Source organism: Nyctereutes procyonoides, unplaced genomic scaffold (assembly GCF_905146905.1).
Source record: "Nyctereutes procyonoides isolate TBG_1078 unplaced genomic scaffold, NYPRO_anot_genome, whole genome shotgun sequence".
Lineage (NCBI taxonomy): Eukaryota > Metazoa > Chordata > Mammalia > Carnivora > Canidae > Nyctereutes > Nyctereutes procyonoides.
In genome coordinates, this window is record NW_026575051.1 from 67,186,179 (window position 1) to 67,203,951 (window position 17,773).

Here is a 17,773-nt window from a genome sequence, read left to right on the forward strand (position 1 = left end):
GATCCATGTGATTGCCTTTAAAATTCTTTACTTTCCAAATTTTCACACACACAAAAGCGACCTTTTAGATTGGCACCATGGTGTCTGCCTTCAAAAATGCAAATTCCATGATACCAATCTTACCTCAATTTTCAAAAATGCAAATTGTATTAAGAATTAAAGCCCACAGGTCTCTTCTCTGTTGATCCTTATGAAGATACTGGGTGGATTCTAGAACTAAATCTCTACACTGTCTGTAAAAATGTGTCCCATCCTCACATAATTTAAACTCCTCCAGCCAAAAAATCACCGCCTGGGAAGAGCCCATAAAAATAAATCAAGGCATGGTTTTCCTGGTGAATCTACACACTTGGTGCTTCTACAACGTCTGAGAAGGAGAAACGCCAAGCACACATTGGTTGCCAAGGTGGCGTGACGCAAGGGCCCATCAGTAACACGCGGGACTCGGGGGGACAGGCCCTTATCTTGTTTTGCACAACGCTGATAACCTCATTCTTGGGAATACTTGAGCAAGCCCAGAAGCAGTCACAGCATCTACAGTGACATTCCAAAGGACGCTTCAAGGCGTCTTCTGGAGCCTTCCAGACACAGCAGGTACACCCACCGAGTAAGTCCAAACAAGAATGAGAATGACTGGAAGGTCCAAACCAGGACTGGATGTTTCTTCTTGGCTTGGCGGTCAGGATGGTCAGGCAGCGCACAAGCCCATAACCCTCCACCTCCCTCCTGCCAGCGGAAGACCTGGTCTCCTGCCACCCTGGCCGGCTGCCCCCACCCCCTCAGGCATGCTGGGGAGCCCTCACCCCTCCGTCCCCACCTCTCACTCCCCCCTTCCTCCTCTCCAGACTCCCCTGCCTCCTAAATGGGGAGGGCAGGGTTGGGGCGGGGGAGGCCCTCTATCCACAGACCGTCCTACTTCTCACAGGTTTTTGACCTTTTCCTTTCTACCACTGATTTTCCTTCAGTAAAAATAACAGTTCTCGAGCCTCTTATAACCCACTCCGCCTGGGAGCTTGCTGGGCTCCCCGGGGTGAACTTGGGTTACTGCGACTTCCTGCTCCTCAGTTTCCTCATCTGTAAGATGGACACATGAGTGGCACCTGCCTAAAAGGACGGGGGAATGAATTAAACTCCATGACCCCATCAAGGCCCTTTGCACAGTACCCGTCCGTGGAAAGCCCAAGAAGTGTGCTTCTCTCCTTCCAGGAAGCCGGAGAGGCCCTGGGCCTCGGCCCACAGCCCTCGAGCCCAAGCCCATGCTCTGCGCCCGCTGCCTCCCTGCGTCCGCTCACCCTCTCCCCCCACCCACGGAAGCCGCTCTTCCCAGGCTGCAGACTCCCAGCTGCCGAGCCCAGCAGACCTCTTCCCGTCCTGCTCCTTCTGGGCTGCTGTCCTCTCCTGCCTTCCTGGCCTCCTCTCCTCCTTCGGGGTCCTGTCACCTCCCCACGTCGCTGGCTGCTCCTCCTGGAGGAGCTGGGCCCTCCTTCCATCACACCTGACAGGCCTCTGCTCCTAGGGCCCTGCTCTGGAGTCTGCTCACCACCCCCCCTCATAGGCTGACCCCCCCCACCTGTTCCTCCAGCTGCCCTGGGCCCCAGGCATCTGCCTCCCAGACGCCTCTGCTGGCCATCCTGCAGGTGCCTCACACTGATGAGCCATCGACGTGTTCCCTCCAGCCACGGACAACGACTTAGGCCTCCCCCCACCGCCCCATTCCCGGCACACCCAGCAGCTCACCAGGGGCGTGGATGTGACTTCTCCTGCCGTCTCTGAGTCACCCTGAGTACGAATGCCCTTCCCTCTGACCTCCTTTGACATCCCTGCCTGTTTTTCTAGATTATCTCCTGACTCCCATAACCCACCCTGGTGTTGGCGATAGGCTTGACCCCAAACCCAAACTGGCCATGTTCCTTTTTCCCTTTAAGCCTTTAATTCCCTTGCCTAGAACTCTCTTCTCTCTTTTTCCTCTGGCTGACTCTTATTGGCCCTTCCAGACGTAGACTGGAGGCCCCCTCCTCCAGGCAGCCTCCCTTCTGGCCTTGGGCTGGGTTGGGAGTCCTCGCCTATAACCCAGAGCCCTGGCCCTCCCCATACCCCGCCCTCAGCCCGGGGGCTCTTCTCCTTCCCCACCACACTGGACGGTCGGACTCTCAGGACAGAGGCTGCCTCTTTCATCTCTGCTCCATAGCACCTAACGAGGAGGTTAGTTCAACAATCAACCTCAATAAATCTTCGCCAAACCAACCGATGAATACAATGTGAGTTAGTGTGTCCACTTGTTTTTTACATTACTAGGAAACAACGGCTGATGATAAGAGCATCAGAATGAGTGATTTTCATGCGCTTCTTTTTGAAAGAGAAAATACAAACTTATCTTCCAGATTAGCATTTCCATTCCTCCGAATGAAAATACCGGCTCCCTAGGCAGCTTGACACCCAGAAATAACTTTAATGAGAAATTCTATAATTTATTTTTTTACTCACGGAAAACAACAAGCAACATCTGTTGCATCCGAAGGAAGCATATTCACAGAGTATTTCTGCAAATATACACGAGACCTGCTGACAGAGGTTGTCTTGGGGCAAGGGGGCTGGGGCTCTCGGGGGCAGGGTGGAGGAGGAGCGGATTCCCCTGCATTCCCTTCTGTCGCAGAGCGCTCCAGGCCACCCCAGGCCCCCAGCCCGCCTGCCTCCCATCTTCCTCCCACCAGAAGCATCACCCATGAAGAGTCTGTCGTGTTTCAGGTAAGCTGAAAACCAGGCACCTCTCGGCGAGGCACCACGGGGCCCTCCAAGCAGGTAGGCCTTGGGAACCCAGAGTCGAGGCCAGGTGGGGGGCCCAGGTGACTGGGGCAGAGGCCTGGGAGGCTGGAGAGAGAGCAGGGCTCTCCCTAGGCAGCTTCCAGAGACTGGGGGAGGGGGGCAGGAGAGGGTCCTTCCACAGCGGCCACGACCGCAATGAAGGGCTCACCGGGGGCAGAAGGTGACCGCCCAACATAAAACAGCAATCCCGCTCTCCTTCCCCACCGGGGAGCGGTCAGTAAGGTTTCTGTAAACCGCCACCACTGAACCCTAAATTGGCTTCTAACAGGTCCGGGTAGAGATGGCAGCTGACTGTGCTGCCTCCCTGCCGCGTCGGGGGCTGGGACCTCATGGGCACCTGTGGCAGGAAGGTCCAAACGCTGGAGAGGTACACGCAGAACGGGGCCACGATGCTCCCCATGCGGCTCACCATGCTGCCGCTCCCCACGGCCAGCGACCTGCAAACAGGAGGCACGTTAGGGTGCAGACCACGGGGTACTGCTGGGCCATCGCCAGCTCCACACGGTGGATGGAGCTGGAGGGATGATGCACAGCAACGTCGGTCAGTCAGGAGAGGCCGGGCATCCTAGGGCCCCACCGTGTGGGGAGTGTAAGGGGCAGTGAAAGGGATCATAAGGGAAGAGGGGGGACTGAGTGGGGAAAGTAAGAGCTGGGGACAAACCATGAGAGAACCCAACTCTGGGAAACAGACAGAGGGTAGTGGATGGGAGGTGGGAGGGGGGACGGGGGACTGGGTGATGGGCCCTGGGGGGGCAGGTGATGGGGTGAGCCTGGGTGTGATATTATATGGTGGCAAATCGAACTCCAATAAAAACAAATGTAAAAAAGAAAGAAAGAAAGAAAGAAAGAAAGAAAGAAAGAAAGAAAGAAAGAAAGAAAGAAAGAAAGAAAGAAAAAAAGACAGTGGCCAGAGGTGAAGCCGAGCACAGCACCGAAGCGCGGGCTGCAGGACCACCCTGGCCCTTGTCCACACTCCCAGCGGAGAATCAATACAATAACCCTAAGCTCGGCCCCAGGGCCGAAAATAAATTTTACACTGATGTTCCAAGAACTGTGTGTGATTTAGATCTGCGTTGTGCGCAACAGGGGAGTATATGAGCATACAGGTCATTCAAGACAAATCAGGACCAGAAAAAAAAAAAAAGAAGAAGAAGAAAAGAAAAGAAGATCAACCATTCTTCCTTTGCTATGCAGATGAGCACCTTATGCATATTCATTCAGTCTCACATTGAGGATGACATCCGTCTTCTAGAGCAGGAATTTGTCTGGGGTAGGGGGATGGATGGGAATCGGGGAGAATGAAAGATTTATTATATCTGTGGAACGTTCTGTTTCAATTTTTTAGAGTCAAGTGGTATCTTCTTGAGCTTTTCTTTAAAAGCCATTTAAAGAAACTTTATAGAATGTCTAGTGAGAAGGAAAGAACGTGCTTTTCATGTGAATAAGTATCTCTTAGTAAGCCAAGGAGAGAGGCCCCACCCCAGGAGAAACTAAATCTGCCTAACACCTTGGACCTCTGGCCTCCAGATATGTGAGAAAATAGACTTCTGTTGTTTCAGCCACCCGACCTTTTGGTGTTCCGTTATGGCAGCCCTAAAAATTAAGACAACTGACATCAGAACACCATGAGACACATCCTGGGAAAATTAGCCTTGAGTCCCATGGAGAGTCAGGGTAAGGCAATAATATTTGAGACTTAAAGTGGTTTTAGAATAACAGAGTGTGATTTCACCACAATTTCTTTAATATCCTTGCTAATGAGGTGTAGACAAAGCCTCAGATTCAGAATTAGCATCATCATGGAACTTTCCCATATCTCTGGAGCTCCAGTAACCACTGGAGAGAAAGCAAGCATTTATACTCAAAGGTCAAATATAATGAAACGACACTCAAGTTAACACGAAAACAAGAGAAAAATGAGTAACTCTTACCTTACCCTGGTTGGATACAGCTCTGCTGTATAAAGGTAAATGAGGCCAAACGACGCCCCTATGGCAAATTTTCCAGCCATGGTCACCACCACAGTCCAAATAAAGTGATCCTGAAAAAACATATATTAGCAAAATAGACCATCATAACTAAAATCTTTAAAGGAAATACATAAAATCTCAAAAATTATTTTAAATGTTCTAATTATCCAATAATTAGAATTATCACTCTTTTTTTTTTTAATTTTTTTTTATTTTTATTTATGATAGTCACAGAGAGAGAGAGAGAGAGGCAGAGACACAGGCAGAGGGAGAAGCAGGCTCCATGCACCGGGAGCCCGACGTGGGATTCGATCCCGGGTCTCCAGGATCGCGCCCTGGGCCAGAGGCAGGTGCCAAACCGCTGCGCCACCCAGGGATCCCTATCACTCTTTTTCAGAAGAGTGAAAACTATTATTTCTCTGTTTGAATTTACTTTGTAATCTCTACTCCTGGTCTGTAAAAGCTTTCCATCTTCATAAAATTAAGAGATTAATTTAGTGTGCCTCCCCCCAGCCTTGGAGATTTCAAATTACCAAGTTAGAAAAGCCATTTGCAGAGATTGCGATGGAATGAGACACGCCCAGAGGTCACCAGTTGCACTAGCAATTGACCCACTCCTGGAATTGATCCAAGCAGAGTGATTCAAAGAGCCATAGAAACAAATTGTGCTCCTTTGTGACAGTAATCCTCTAGTTTTATAAATTATCTTCAGAAAATAATCTGAAAGTGATAACTGAAACATTAAAAGAGATTCTTTTCTTTTTTTCTTTTGGTGGAAGCATTTCTCAACAGTGAAATTTCTCCCACTCCATTCCTGCTGCCCTTAATGTCCTCTACTTCCCGCTGGGACTCGCAAAGACTTCCCACATTCCATCTTCTCGCTCGTCTCCTGTCTGCCAGCTGGACATGGAGATCCTGGTGACCCTGGGGTTCATGTGTTGAGGTTGGCAGAGCCTCTGTCAACCTGAATCCCCAAATGACTCCGTGGAGCCAAACACCCCCTCATCACTCCTGCCACCACCAACCAGGTAGACCCTCATCAAACCTTCTATGAGCAAGAAATAAATACCTGTTATGTGAAGTCACTGGCATTTGATGATGCCTCTAATAAAGCAACTAATGTCACCTTGTTACCCTACACCCTAATTACCGTGTGTTTGTGGGATGAATTTGTTGACAGTATCTCTTGTAGACGGGATTTGTTGAAGGAATGAATGTAACTTAAAAAAAAAACATGGACACGTGTTGATACTGCCATTTGGAGAGAAACTTTTATTAAAAGGAAGAAATTTGGGGTTAAGTGTTGGTGCCCTATTTCTAGAAATCCCCATCAGCTACTTTCCTGTCTTCCCTATTATCACAGGGGCTTAACCATTATAGAACTCGAGGGTTCTGGGGTTCCCCTAAATCTTCACAAGTTCAAAGGCAGCTGCCATCAGCTCAACTAGTATACCTGTAAACCACTTAAAACAAACAAACAAACAAACAAACAAAAAGGTGTGGATGAAGTTCCCTCAAATTGGCAGCAACCTCCCGGTCCCGAGTAGTTTTACTGCCTGCATATAGTTGTATATCAATCCTCTGGAAATTTCAGCGACATAAAACATTTGATTCACCAACCTTGAGAATTAAGTGAAATGGTACTATAAAAAGAAGTCACTGGTTAACTTAAAGTAAATTTCAAACAACATGTAAAATCTTAAATGCCTTGGCTCTAAATGTTGAGATACTATTGCTGAACAATCTTATAATCCTAGAGAAAATGATAGAAAGTATTTTAAAGTGTAGTTACCAAGACCACATTTTCCAAATCAAGAATGAAAAACACAGGTTCTGATAACATTTGGGGGGGCGGGTGTGGAGAAGCACTTACTGGATGCAAGAGTTATTCTAGGGGATGGTGTTTGCCCAAATATAGGAATGGGAGGGTGCTTTCAGTAGTTTATGACATCGTTTCTCAGTAGGAAACTGCATTCTTAAGAACAAGTTCCTTGAGGGATTTAGGCATACCAGAAATTGGAAACTACTCATCTACTGCAATGAAAGACAAGACTACTTAAACTGAAACAGTCCTGAAGATAGAACTCATTGCGTCCTTCAGATATCTCTATGGCTCCCTCCCTCTTTCAGGTTTCTAATCCACTGTCACCTTCTCTGGGAGGCACACCATCCTCGATCACCCTGGATAAAGCAAACAAACACACGTGTCACACACACACACACACACACACACACACGCATTCTCCATCGCTTTTCCTGTTCTGGTTTTCTTCATACTTATAGAAACTTGATTCACTGTGAGTCTTCAGCACCTAGAACGCCACCTGCCACCTGACAGATGCTGGATACATATTTGTTGAATGAATGAACGTTTAAGATTACAATAATCACTGGAAGAGGTGATCAACTGTCCTCCTTTGGGACCTCTGTGTTTACAAAATACAACACTGGCCATCTCTGGGAAGTGAGATTACGGGTGCTTTTTTTTTTTTTTTAAACATTTTTTTCCTTAATCTTTTTTTCCATGAACATATAATACTTACACAACAGAGAAAGGATGGTTTTTAAAAGAACACATTTAAAAATATTATGTATATACTCTGTATGTCTGAATTGATCTTCATATCTGCTGTCCTAGTGTAACTGACCACGCCCTAAATTAGACATAAAAATAACTCACCTTGGGGATCACCATAACCACACCACAGAACAGTGCACCTGAGATAAGGGCGAAGGCCAGAATGCTTCTTCTCCCTATACGGTCCATCCCCAGGCACATGAAGATGTAGGCAGGAATTTCCACTGCACCTGTCATTGAGTGAAAGGGCCCTCGATAAGCCACGGCAACCAACTGCGCGACAGGACCTCGCCTTCTAACCCACCACCCAAAAGGGATGATCAGCCCTCTCCCCACTCCCAGGAGCCCCTCAGAGCTACCCAATGACTGCCCTGCAAGCTCTGCCCCCTTTTAAACTCCCTGTAGGGAGGAGGATGTGTCCTGTGAAGTACACAGACAGTCCTGCAATCCGCCTGGCACTCGTCACCTGCCCTAGGAACCTTGCCCCCCACTAGGCTGGAAGTGCCCCAGGACACGCACAGGGGGCCCAGAGGACAGGCCTGTCAGATGAATACATCAGTAAATTCACAGACGACCAGTGGATAATTTCTGACCTTTGATTTCTCACACTTGACAGAACTAGGGAAAATTCTAGATGAGTGATTTCAAAGTTTAGGAACTAAAGTAGAAAATCAGTGTGGGCTAGGTAGACAAACTAATGATAAGGCGTGATGGATTTTAAATCTAAAAGTAGGGGATCCCTGGGTGGCGCAGTGCTTTGGCGCCTGTCTTTGGCCCAGGGCGCGATCCTGGAGACCCGGGATCGAATCCCACGTCGGGCTCCCGGTGCATGGAGCCTGTTTCTCCCTCTGCCTGTGTCTCTGCCTCTCTCTGTGTGTGTGTGTGTGTGTGTGTGTGTGTGTGTGTGTGTGTGTGACTATCATAAATAAATAAAGAAAAAAATATTTAAATGTAAAAGTAAACATTTGGGACTCCTGGGGGGCCCAGCGGTTGAGAGCTTGCCTTCAGCTCAGGGCATGATCCTGGGGTCCCAGGATCGAGTCCCACATCGGGCTCCCTGCATGGAGCCTGCTTCTCCCTCTGCCCATGTCTCTGTCCCTCTCTGTCTGTGTGTCTCTCATGAATAAACAAATAAAATCTTAAAAAAACAAATAAATAAAAGCAAACATTTAAAAATCCAACATGAGGGGCACCAGGGTGGCTCAGTGGTTGAGCGTCTGCCTTTGGCTCAGGGTGTGACCTGGGATTGAGGATCGAGTCCCTCATCAGACTCATTGCAGGGAGCCTGCTTCTCCCTGTGCCTGTGTCTCTGCCTCTTCCTCTGTGTCTCTCATGAATAAATAAATAAAATATATATTTTTTTAAAATCTAACACAAGTCCCCTACAGGACGTAAACTTCCTTGAGCCTCTTTTTACTGCCCCACCACAAAAGTAAAGAGCTGCATCTTAAAAGCTCTTCTCTTGAAAAACCAAAGTTTTTGAATCTGAGATCCAGAGCCAGAAAGCTCTATGTCTATCTACCAGCCAGAATGAAATAGGAACAAGCATGAAGATCCTGTGCCCAAGCGAGCAACCCCAACGGTCTCCTTCAGGAAGCTGCCATTCTTCAGCAGCCTAGATCTTGCACGTAATTCAGTCTTCAAGTTCTTCCCTCCCTCTGCTGCTTGCCTAATCTCAGGATGCAACCCACCACGCCGCTCAGGAGTGACGTGCCCTTGTCCACCCAACTGCAGGACGTTGCAAGCCCCTGGAGAGGCAGGCCCGCGTCTATGTCTCCCCCAGCTTCGGAACACATCATCGGGGTAGATACATATACTCCGAGGGAACGTTCTCAGTAGTACATCAGAAATCAAACTCAGCTGCTGCTGCTGCTCAAAAAAAATAAAAGTGGCTCAGGCCAAGGCAAAGATTAACATCCTGAGCCACCTCCGAGAGCTGGTCCCTCTTCCTTTCATTGGCCTGGAGAAGACTCGGCTCTGAAGGAAACGCTCCCTTCCACGGGCCCTGCGGTAAGGCCCAGGCTTTCAGGCCAGATGGGTTTGTATACCTCTTACTCTACTTTTTTAAAGAGCTTATCAAGCACTTTTCAAGGTCAAGTAAGATCATGACCCTCAAAAGAGCCATATGGGAGCAGGCCTGGCTTAGTGTCCCCACTTCACCACAGGAATTAAATACTTTGAGCCAAATGAGTAAGTCACAGCTCAGGGACTAGAAGCAAGGTCTTCAGGAGCCAAGACTCCTTTGCTGCAGTCTCCCTCCCTCCTTCCTCGCCTCAGGACTGGGTCCTGGGCCACCAGCCAACTTCCCAGAGTCTAGCAAAGTGGGGCAGCAACTGTGAAATGTCTGAAGAGTGATTTAAAGTATCCTACCCTGGTTTTTCTGGAGCTGTCACTTCAGGATACGGATACTACATCTAGTTTTTGGTTTGACTGTGTCTGAGATATAAATGGTGCGAGCAACGAGCAAGCCTCCTGGGGTTAGGACAATCTGCCATTTACTTTCTTCACTCTGTAATACACAACCTCTCCCATTGCTCAGACCCAGTTCGGCTCCTAACCCCACATAACCCCCAAGGGTCTGTCTTGAAGCTACTGAAGCATTTATCACCTGCGAGTAGCCCAACACCTGAGCTGAAATCCCCACCAGCCCCAACCCATCTCAGGAGATAAAAACTCGTTCAAAAATTTCACAGCATAGAAATGTTGACACGAAGCTCCTGTCAGTAAGAGGACTTCTGGGAAGGGCAACAGCATGAAAAATCCAAGACAATAGAGAATATAAAAAACCATGTATATTTATCTTAGAAACATTGTTATACTTATGAGATGTCCCAGTTTCTTGAGAATGTATATGTCCATTAAAACTAAGAAACTATATCATAAAGATCTAAAGCTCCAGCTTCCCTAAGCTTCCCCGTGTCACACCGCACCCCACTGGGTCCTCCCGCCACTTGCTGCTCTGTTCTAGGAACGCTGCATCATTTCTCAAACTGACATACAGAATGTTTGAAGCCAAGACGGACTCAGTCTGCAAACTTGCTGGTTTGCCCAAGAGAATAAAGGTGGGTTTTTTCCCCCTTAAAATGACTTCTCTCATAATTCCTGCTGAGCTATCATGAACAAAAACAGATGTGTCATCAGAGCACTCCAATGAGAAGGGATGATACCTATGTGTAAAAATGTAAAAGCAAGATTTTCTGAGGATAATAGCAAGTGCAGGCAGCCTTTGTGAAAATAGCCAGGAGTTGCAACTAGATGGACAAATACAGATTTCTAATATTCCTCTCATGTTGGGTGTGAATTTGGACGGCCCTCGGAGTCATGCCTCAAGATGTCACAGCAATCTCTCGAGCCATTTTAACCTGCTACTAGAATGGAAGGAGCATGACAACGAAATTAGAGTTGCATGTATTTAAGTGATTTTCTTCACTGAAATTTCTAAATTCAGCACTTTTGAAGGTAGAAAGATACCAGAAGATCTCCAAGACACATTAAGTCTTAAAAGGAAAACCACCTACGAAGAACAACAGGTAGGGAATGATCTCTTGATCTGCACAAATGTATGGAAATGTGTCGAAAGAGATATAAAAGAGCACAAGCCAGATGTTAAAGACGTCACCTCTCAAAGAGAGTTCTGAGAGGGGGGTGGGCTTATAGGAAGGAAGCAAGCAAGGAGCAGAGGCAGAAAAGGAAAGAGGGACTAAATTCTTCTGACTGTTTGCATTGTTTAAAAAAATATATATATACATATATATATATACACACATATATATATATATACCTGGCATTCCAGTCTAATAACACTAAAAGAGGCCATAATAATACAGTGGGCAGTATTGTTCCTGGTAGAGAAAAGACAATAAAAGCACACTAAAAACATGGTAGAAACATCAGTTCATTGCTACACTTAAATATAATTTAACTACTTACCCATGAGGAAGAGGTTTAAATATTCATTGCCTCCTAAATTAACAGAATTCAAGGAGAAGAAGTAGAATCCCAAACACCCCGTGAACCAAATCAGCCAAACAGTAAGTGTCCTCGTTCCAACATTCCAGTCACAAAACAGATCTAATAGGTTGTGCTTCTTAACTTCAAGGGGTTCATTACCAACAGGATCATTTAGATCCAGTGACAAAAGTTCTGACAGTTTACAGGAGCTGGCCCTATTCCACTTGGCAATCGTATCAACTACTTTTTGCGCTTCTTCATATCTTCCCTCTGAGAGAAGCCAAAAAGGTGTCTCTGGGAGTATCCAACAGCACAGAACAAAAGGGATAGTCACTGTGGAGAGGACTATCTGATAGATCCACCAGGTCCTGACAAAGTAGCCTGTCAAAGCCACCACCATTGTTCCAATTGCAAAAAAGGAATGCATCTGGATGCATGCCCACGTCCGAGCCTTCATGCCAATAAATTCCGTCACATAGACAAACACCACCACGAGATAGCCACTTCCAGACTGAAAAACAAAGCAGGGAGGGTGGTCCAGATTTAAGGTCACATTTATAACTGCTAAGGGGTCTGATCTCTCTGCATATCACACACAGGCAAGAAAGAAAATGACGACAATTGTTTTCTGAAACCCATACCACATTGATAAAATCATGTTGATTCCAATCCATCCTTCTTCTTTCAATGGTTCTTTTCATCCTCCCTCCACCCTTGCCACCCCAAATGGCTCACACTTGAGAGGTTATGTATGATATAAACGAGAGGATATGAATGATATATGTTAGACACTGCCTTTTCTTATAGAGGATCGTAAGTATCCCTCTATAGTGTGAATTTATTTCTCACTTAACATAAATATAAACATGCATGCAAATTTATCTACATATAAGAGGTCCTTATCATTAAGTCCTAAATTGTTAAATGGGAACCAAAAATTATGGTAACTAGTGGGAAGAAAAAGATTTGATTGAAACTTTATTTTAACAGGCAACAAAAGAGAAAATAAATTGGGCTTCATGAAAATTAGAAACTTCTGTGCATCAAAGGACACCACCAACAGAGTGAAAAGGCAACCTACGGAATGAGATATTTATAAATCATATATCTGTTAAGAAATTAATATGCAGGATAGACTGAAGACTCCTAAAATTCAACAATAAAACAAACAATCCAATTCAAAATAAGCGAAGGATTTGGATTTTTCCAAAAAGATATACGAATGGCCAATAACCAAAGAAACGATGCTCAACATTCCTGACCATTAGGGAAACGCAAATCAAAGCCACGATGAGATACCACCTCATGGCCTTTAGGATAGTTACTATTAAAAAAAAAAACAACAACAGAAGATAACAAACGTTGACCGAGATATGGAGAAACTGGAACTTTTGAGCACTATTGGTGGGAATATAAAATGGTACAGGTGCTATGGGAAACCACACGGGGATTTCCCCAGAAAACTAAAAATAGAATTCCCATATGATCCAGCAGTCTCACTTTGGATATAGACCCGAAATAACTGAAAGTGAGATCTCAAAGAAATATTTGTACACCCATGTGTGTAACAGCATTATTCACAATGGCTAAAATGCAGAAGCAACACAAGCATCCATGCACAGATGGATAGAGGAGTGGTCTACACATACAATGGATATTATTCAGCCTTAAAAAAGGAAGGAAAGTCTGGCACATGCTACAACATGCATGCGCTTTAAGGCCATTACTCGAAGTGAAATAAGCCCATAACAAAAAGATAAAATACTGTATGATTCCACTTATATGAGGTACATAGTGTAGCTGAAATCATAGAGATAGGATGTAGAATGTGGTGGCCAGGGGCTGGGGGAAGAGGAAAGGAGGTTTGCTGTTTAGTGGGTATAGAGTTTCAGTTTTGCAAAATGAAAAGAGTTCTGGAGATGGATGCTGGGTATAGTTGCACAACAATATGAATGTACTTAATATCACTGAAAGGTAGACTTAAAAATGGTTAAGATGGTAAATTTTATGTGTACTTTACCACAATTTTTTGAATTGGGGAAAATCAACTTGATTTTGAAAATAAGCCTATTCTTTAACAAAATTTAATAGCAATATGTGATCGTTCTGGGAATAAACAAAGAATGAATCAAATAATGGGTTTTGGTGTGTGTGTGGGGGGCAATGATGAAAGGATTAGTATTTTTCCTATAAGATTATTTCACATTTGACTTTTATAACACACATCATAAAGTTAATTTTTGCAAAATTATTCAAGAGCCAAAGGCCTCTCTTAATCCTTTGATATTCAAATCACACTCTTCTGGAGACTCATCAGGTCATTATCCTTGTGGATGTTAATTTCTTTAAAAGTTAACTGGTCTACCTTTGCCACATCCCAGTTGGCCAAGGGATTTGGGTAGGATTTAGTTTTCCCCATTGCTTTCAAAGACCTTTTATAGTCAAACATCTTTTGTAAGGCCTGCAATTTCACCTCGCATCAGAAAGTCAGAAAGAAGCTGGCCTACCAGCAATTTCCTGTGACAGAGAGAATGACTCTAGTGGTAAGCAGGGATGTGCGGGGTGGGGCCTACTGCGCTAATGTTCAGCCCAATACTTTTGTGACAACGCCTTTCATTTCTCCATATGGCCTTGTAATTGCAAGACTCAGAAAATGAACCCTGATAAGGAGAACTCCCACACCCAAGAATCTGGTTGTTTGGTGAATGTTTACTGCTCTTACAGTACACAAGGATGGTGACAGACATCAAATAGCACAAATTTCCCCCATTAAGTTAAGCAGTGACATCAGTCCCTGGCAGGTTTTTTCCAGGTGCTTTCTGAATCCACTCCTACTCCCTCTAGGTTACTTCTGTCACTGGGTTCAAACAATCCTTTTGAACAAAGGATTAACCCAACTATATAATTCCAAAACACTCCCTGGATCCATTCACACCCATCACTTCTACTGATAACGTCCTGCTCTTCACATCTACCCTCAGCCCTCCGCCCCACAGCAGCCGAAACAGCCACTTGGGCCCGCCTGAACCCCTGCAGGAGATTCCCATTGCCTCGAGGAAATCAAGGAAACTTGTGATCATCCTCCAAGGCCCCGGTTGGTCATCCCTCTCCCCATCAGCCTCAGCAAGGTTATTTCACCTCCTCTCTAGTCTCCAGACACCCAGACCTCCAATTCCTTCTCACCGTAGGGCCTTCTCATCTTACTTGCTGCCTCTGCCTGGAATATTCTTGCCTTACCCACCCCTCAGGACTAAAAGGCCCCTGACTCTCCAGACTCCCCACCCTCTCAACTTAAGATCCGCTCGCTCCCCCCCCTCCCCCCACTGTCACACCTCCACTGTCAACATTGTATTTTTGAAGATGGCCCATCAGTGTTTTGACTTTCCCACTACACTGTAGGGTCATTGAAACAGTCTGGTCTGGATTACTTAGCATTACGATCTGCAGGCAGATCAATAAATGTGTTGAGCAAATGAGCCGGCCTGCATCTTCCCTACTCAGAGTTCAACCGCAGCCACATTTCTCAGGAAAATCAAAGACAAGAGCCACAGACAATTAAGCTACATTGACAAATGCGTTCAATGAGTGGACGTCTCATTTTCTCAGGTCTGAAAATAAACACATGGTATTTGCAAGACCGAAACAGATATTTTCAGAATTTATCCTCTTAAGTCTTCGCACCCTCTCCGTACCTGTGCCTCTGGTGAACCATCATTCCCACCAAGGGTCTCATCAAATCTCACTCTGCAGTCACAGAGCCATTTCCTCTTATTCCATCCTCAGTGGAGACAGACCGCCGCTTGTTATCTTTTGTATTTAAAAACTCTTTACATTTCTAAATATAGATAATTACTTTTTTTTTAAGGTCCTGCACCTCCTAATTCTCCTAATTTTTTTTTCTTTTTATGCATCATCCCTATCCTTGGCCATTTGCGTGGCTGCCTAGGAACCCTGTCCAGCCTGTGAGTGCTAGGATACCTTCTGAGCTCGCAGTCCTTGGCTTCTCCCTGGAATCTTGGCTCATACATCCTGGTGAGAGGGGACACATGCCAGCCCGTTCAGCTAGGTCACAAGCTCCTCCCACAGACAGAAACCTCACTCCACTACCCTTGACCAGTGACCTCCAAACAGATTCACTGCGGCTGGCCTCTGGCAGTCTGGAGCCTATCTGAAAGCCTCACTGAGTGTAGGGACGCTTCCTCCCTGGCTGGTCCACTTCTGATGACAGTCCCCACCAGAATGACTGCCAATGTCACGTCAGGTGCCCTACCGTGGATACTAACTGTAATTTCCCTGGGTCCTGATAATAACCCAGTGAAGCATGTAGTACTTCCTGCAGTTTACAGCTTAGAAACTAAGGCTCAAAGAGGACTACCTGTTTGCCCAAGGCCACACAGCTAAAAAGCCAAAATATGGCAAAGCTGGTACTCAAACCCATGCCCTTTCCCTACATGTCCCTGTTCCTCATAACAGAAAAGCCTGATGCCTTCTTGTTCTCTTTCCTGCTGCACACTACACAGACGACTCTCTTAACAACACACCTTAAGCATCTGTTGGGCTCGTGCATACAGGGTCTGACTAGGCCACTGTAATTGCTCAGAAATGAAATGACGCCTCAGTAATTGGGGAATGCGGATCATGTGCCAGGCATGGGGTCAAACAAAAGGTCTCTGCCTCGTAAGCAACCATTTTTCATTTTAATGAGCTTCACTGTAAACACAGGGCGCCACTATCCCACAAAAAAGACTTCTCAGTGGAATGAACAAAGATTAGTCCTTGATCGCTCTCACCACATGCCACATGACCCAAACTAAGACAGTCGGGCTCGACGTGAAAACACTGCAGCCGAATTAATGAGGTCTTTGAAAAGCACACACACAACTCACCATGGCAAGAAGAAAGCGTGCGACCATGAAGCTGTAATAATCAAACGAGAACGCCGCTGCTATGCCAAAGAAAAATATGCCAGCGCTTGTGGACCACAAGACAAGGCGTCTTCCTATCCTGAAAAATAAGAATCACACAGTGGAACAAGCAAAGTAATGGTTATAACAGTTCCAACACCCACTCAATTCACAAAAGTTGAGTGTTGCCTACGTATCTCATAGCTTATGTACTGGTTCCTGCTGCTCATTCATCTATTTGGGGAAATAGTGAGTGACTTCTTTAAGAGGCCAGTCTTTCGGTGGAGAGGCCCCCACCCAAGCCACTAATATACATACATGATCACCCTGTGTGATCCCCAGTGCGCCTCCTAACCCAGGACTGCTGAGGGAAAGGAGGGTTTGTCCTTTTACTCCCAGACTTCTGCTGTCTGACCTGTTGGACCATCTTCCCTGTAGGGCTGGCTCTGCCCACACGGGTAGAGAAGGTCTTGCCAAGCCTCTTTAAAAACACGTGGGTGGGGGATTGGGGTAACTGGGTGATGGGCCCTGAGGAGGGCACTTGATGGGATGAGCACTGGGTGTTACACTGGTGTCACGTTGGCGAATTGAACTTCAATAAAAACAAATGAAAAATAAGCAGATAAAAGTAAAGAATAAAAAAATAAAAACAGAGGGCTTGCTACATTCTGCTCCTAGAATACGGGGCTTGCTTGCTCCGCATTTTCATAATTGGGAGGGGCATTTATTTGCCTAAAAAGCAAACAAACAAATTATAATCCTGACAGATTTTTTAAAAATTGAGATATCATTCACAAACCACAGAGTCCGACCTTTGCAAGTATACAGTGCAGGGGCTTTCAGTGTATTCACCAAGTCGTGCAGCCCTCATGACTAATTCCAGGATATTTTTCATCACTCCAAAAAGAAATTCTGCACCCAGCAGCCGTCATCCCGCCTTTTGTGCGCACCCCCTCCCTCCAGCTCTTGACTTCCACTAACCCACTCTCTGTCTCCAGGGAGTTGCTTACTCTGGACATTTTATATTAACAGAGTCGCACAATATATGGCCTGTGGTGTCTGGCTTCCTTTACTTAGCATTGTGTCTGTAAGATTCGTCTGTGATGCAGTGTGTATCGATCGGTACTTCATTCCTTTCTGGGTCTAAATAACACTCCACTGGGTGGCTATACCACATTTGTTTATCTATCCATCAGTTGAAAGACATTTGGATCGCCTCGGCTTCCCAGCTATGGGGAATAATGCTGCTGTGAACATTTTGTGAGCAAAATTTTGTGTTCGGTTCTCTTGGGTATGTAGCTAGGAGCGGAATTGCCGGCACCTACGATAACCCTATGTTTAACATTTGGAGGAACTGCCAAACTGCTTTCCAAAGTGGCTCCCCATTTTTACAATCTCACCCACAATGGACGAATTTCCCCACATCCTTGATGACACGTGTCCGTTATTGTCTGTCTTTTTGATTACGGCCATCCTCGTGAGTGTGCAGGGGTATCTCATTGTGGTTTTGATGTGCACTTCCTTCATGACTGATGATGTTGAGCATT

General features: G+C 45.9%; 1 protein-coding gene across 4 annotated transcripts in view; it reads right to left on the minus strand.

The window, feature by feature from the left end:
• Positions 1 to 17,773, minus strand: part of SLC22A16 (solute carrier family 22 member 16) — a 41,200-nt gene that overhangs the window by 977 nt on the left and 22,450 nt on the right. For 2 of the 4 annotated variants that reach the window (XM_055330565.1, XM_055330568.1), the window contains exons 3-7: positions 16,209 to 16,326; positions 11,302 to 11,833; positions 7,474 to 7,601; positions 4,760 to 4,864; positions 2,448 to 3,260 (exon numbers count right to left, since the gene is read on the minus strand). In XM_055330565.1, the coding sequence (XP_055186540.1) occupies positions 2,892 to 3,260; positions 4,760 to 4,864; positions 7,474 to 7,601; positions 11,302 to 11,833; positions 16,209 to 16,326 (1,252 nt within the window). In that variant the 3' untranslated portion in view covers positions 2,448 to 2,891. Of the gene's footprint in view, positions 1 to 2,447; positions 3,261 to 4,754; positions 4,865 to 7,473; positions 7,602 to 11,301; positions 11,834 to 16,208; positions 16,327 to 17,773 lie in introns of those variants that run through there. The other 2 variants (XM_055330567.1, XM_055330566.1) reach the window with 2 other exon arrangements.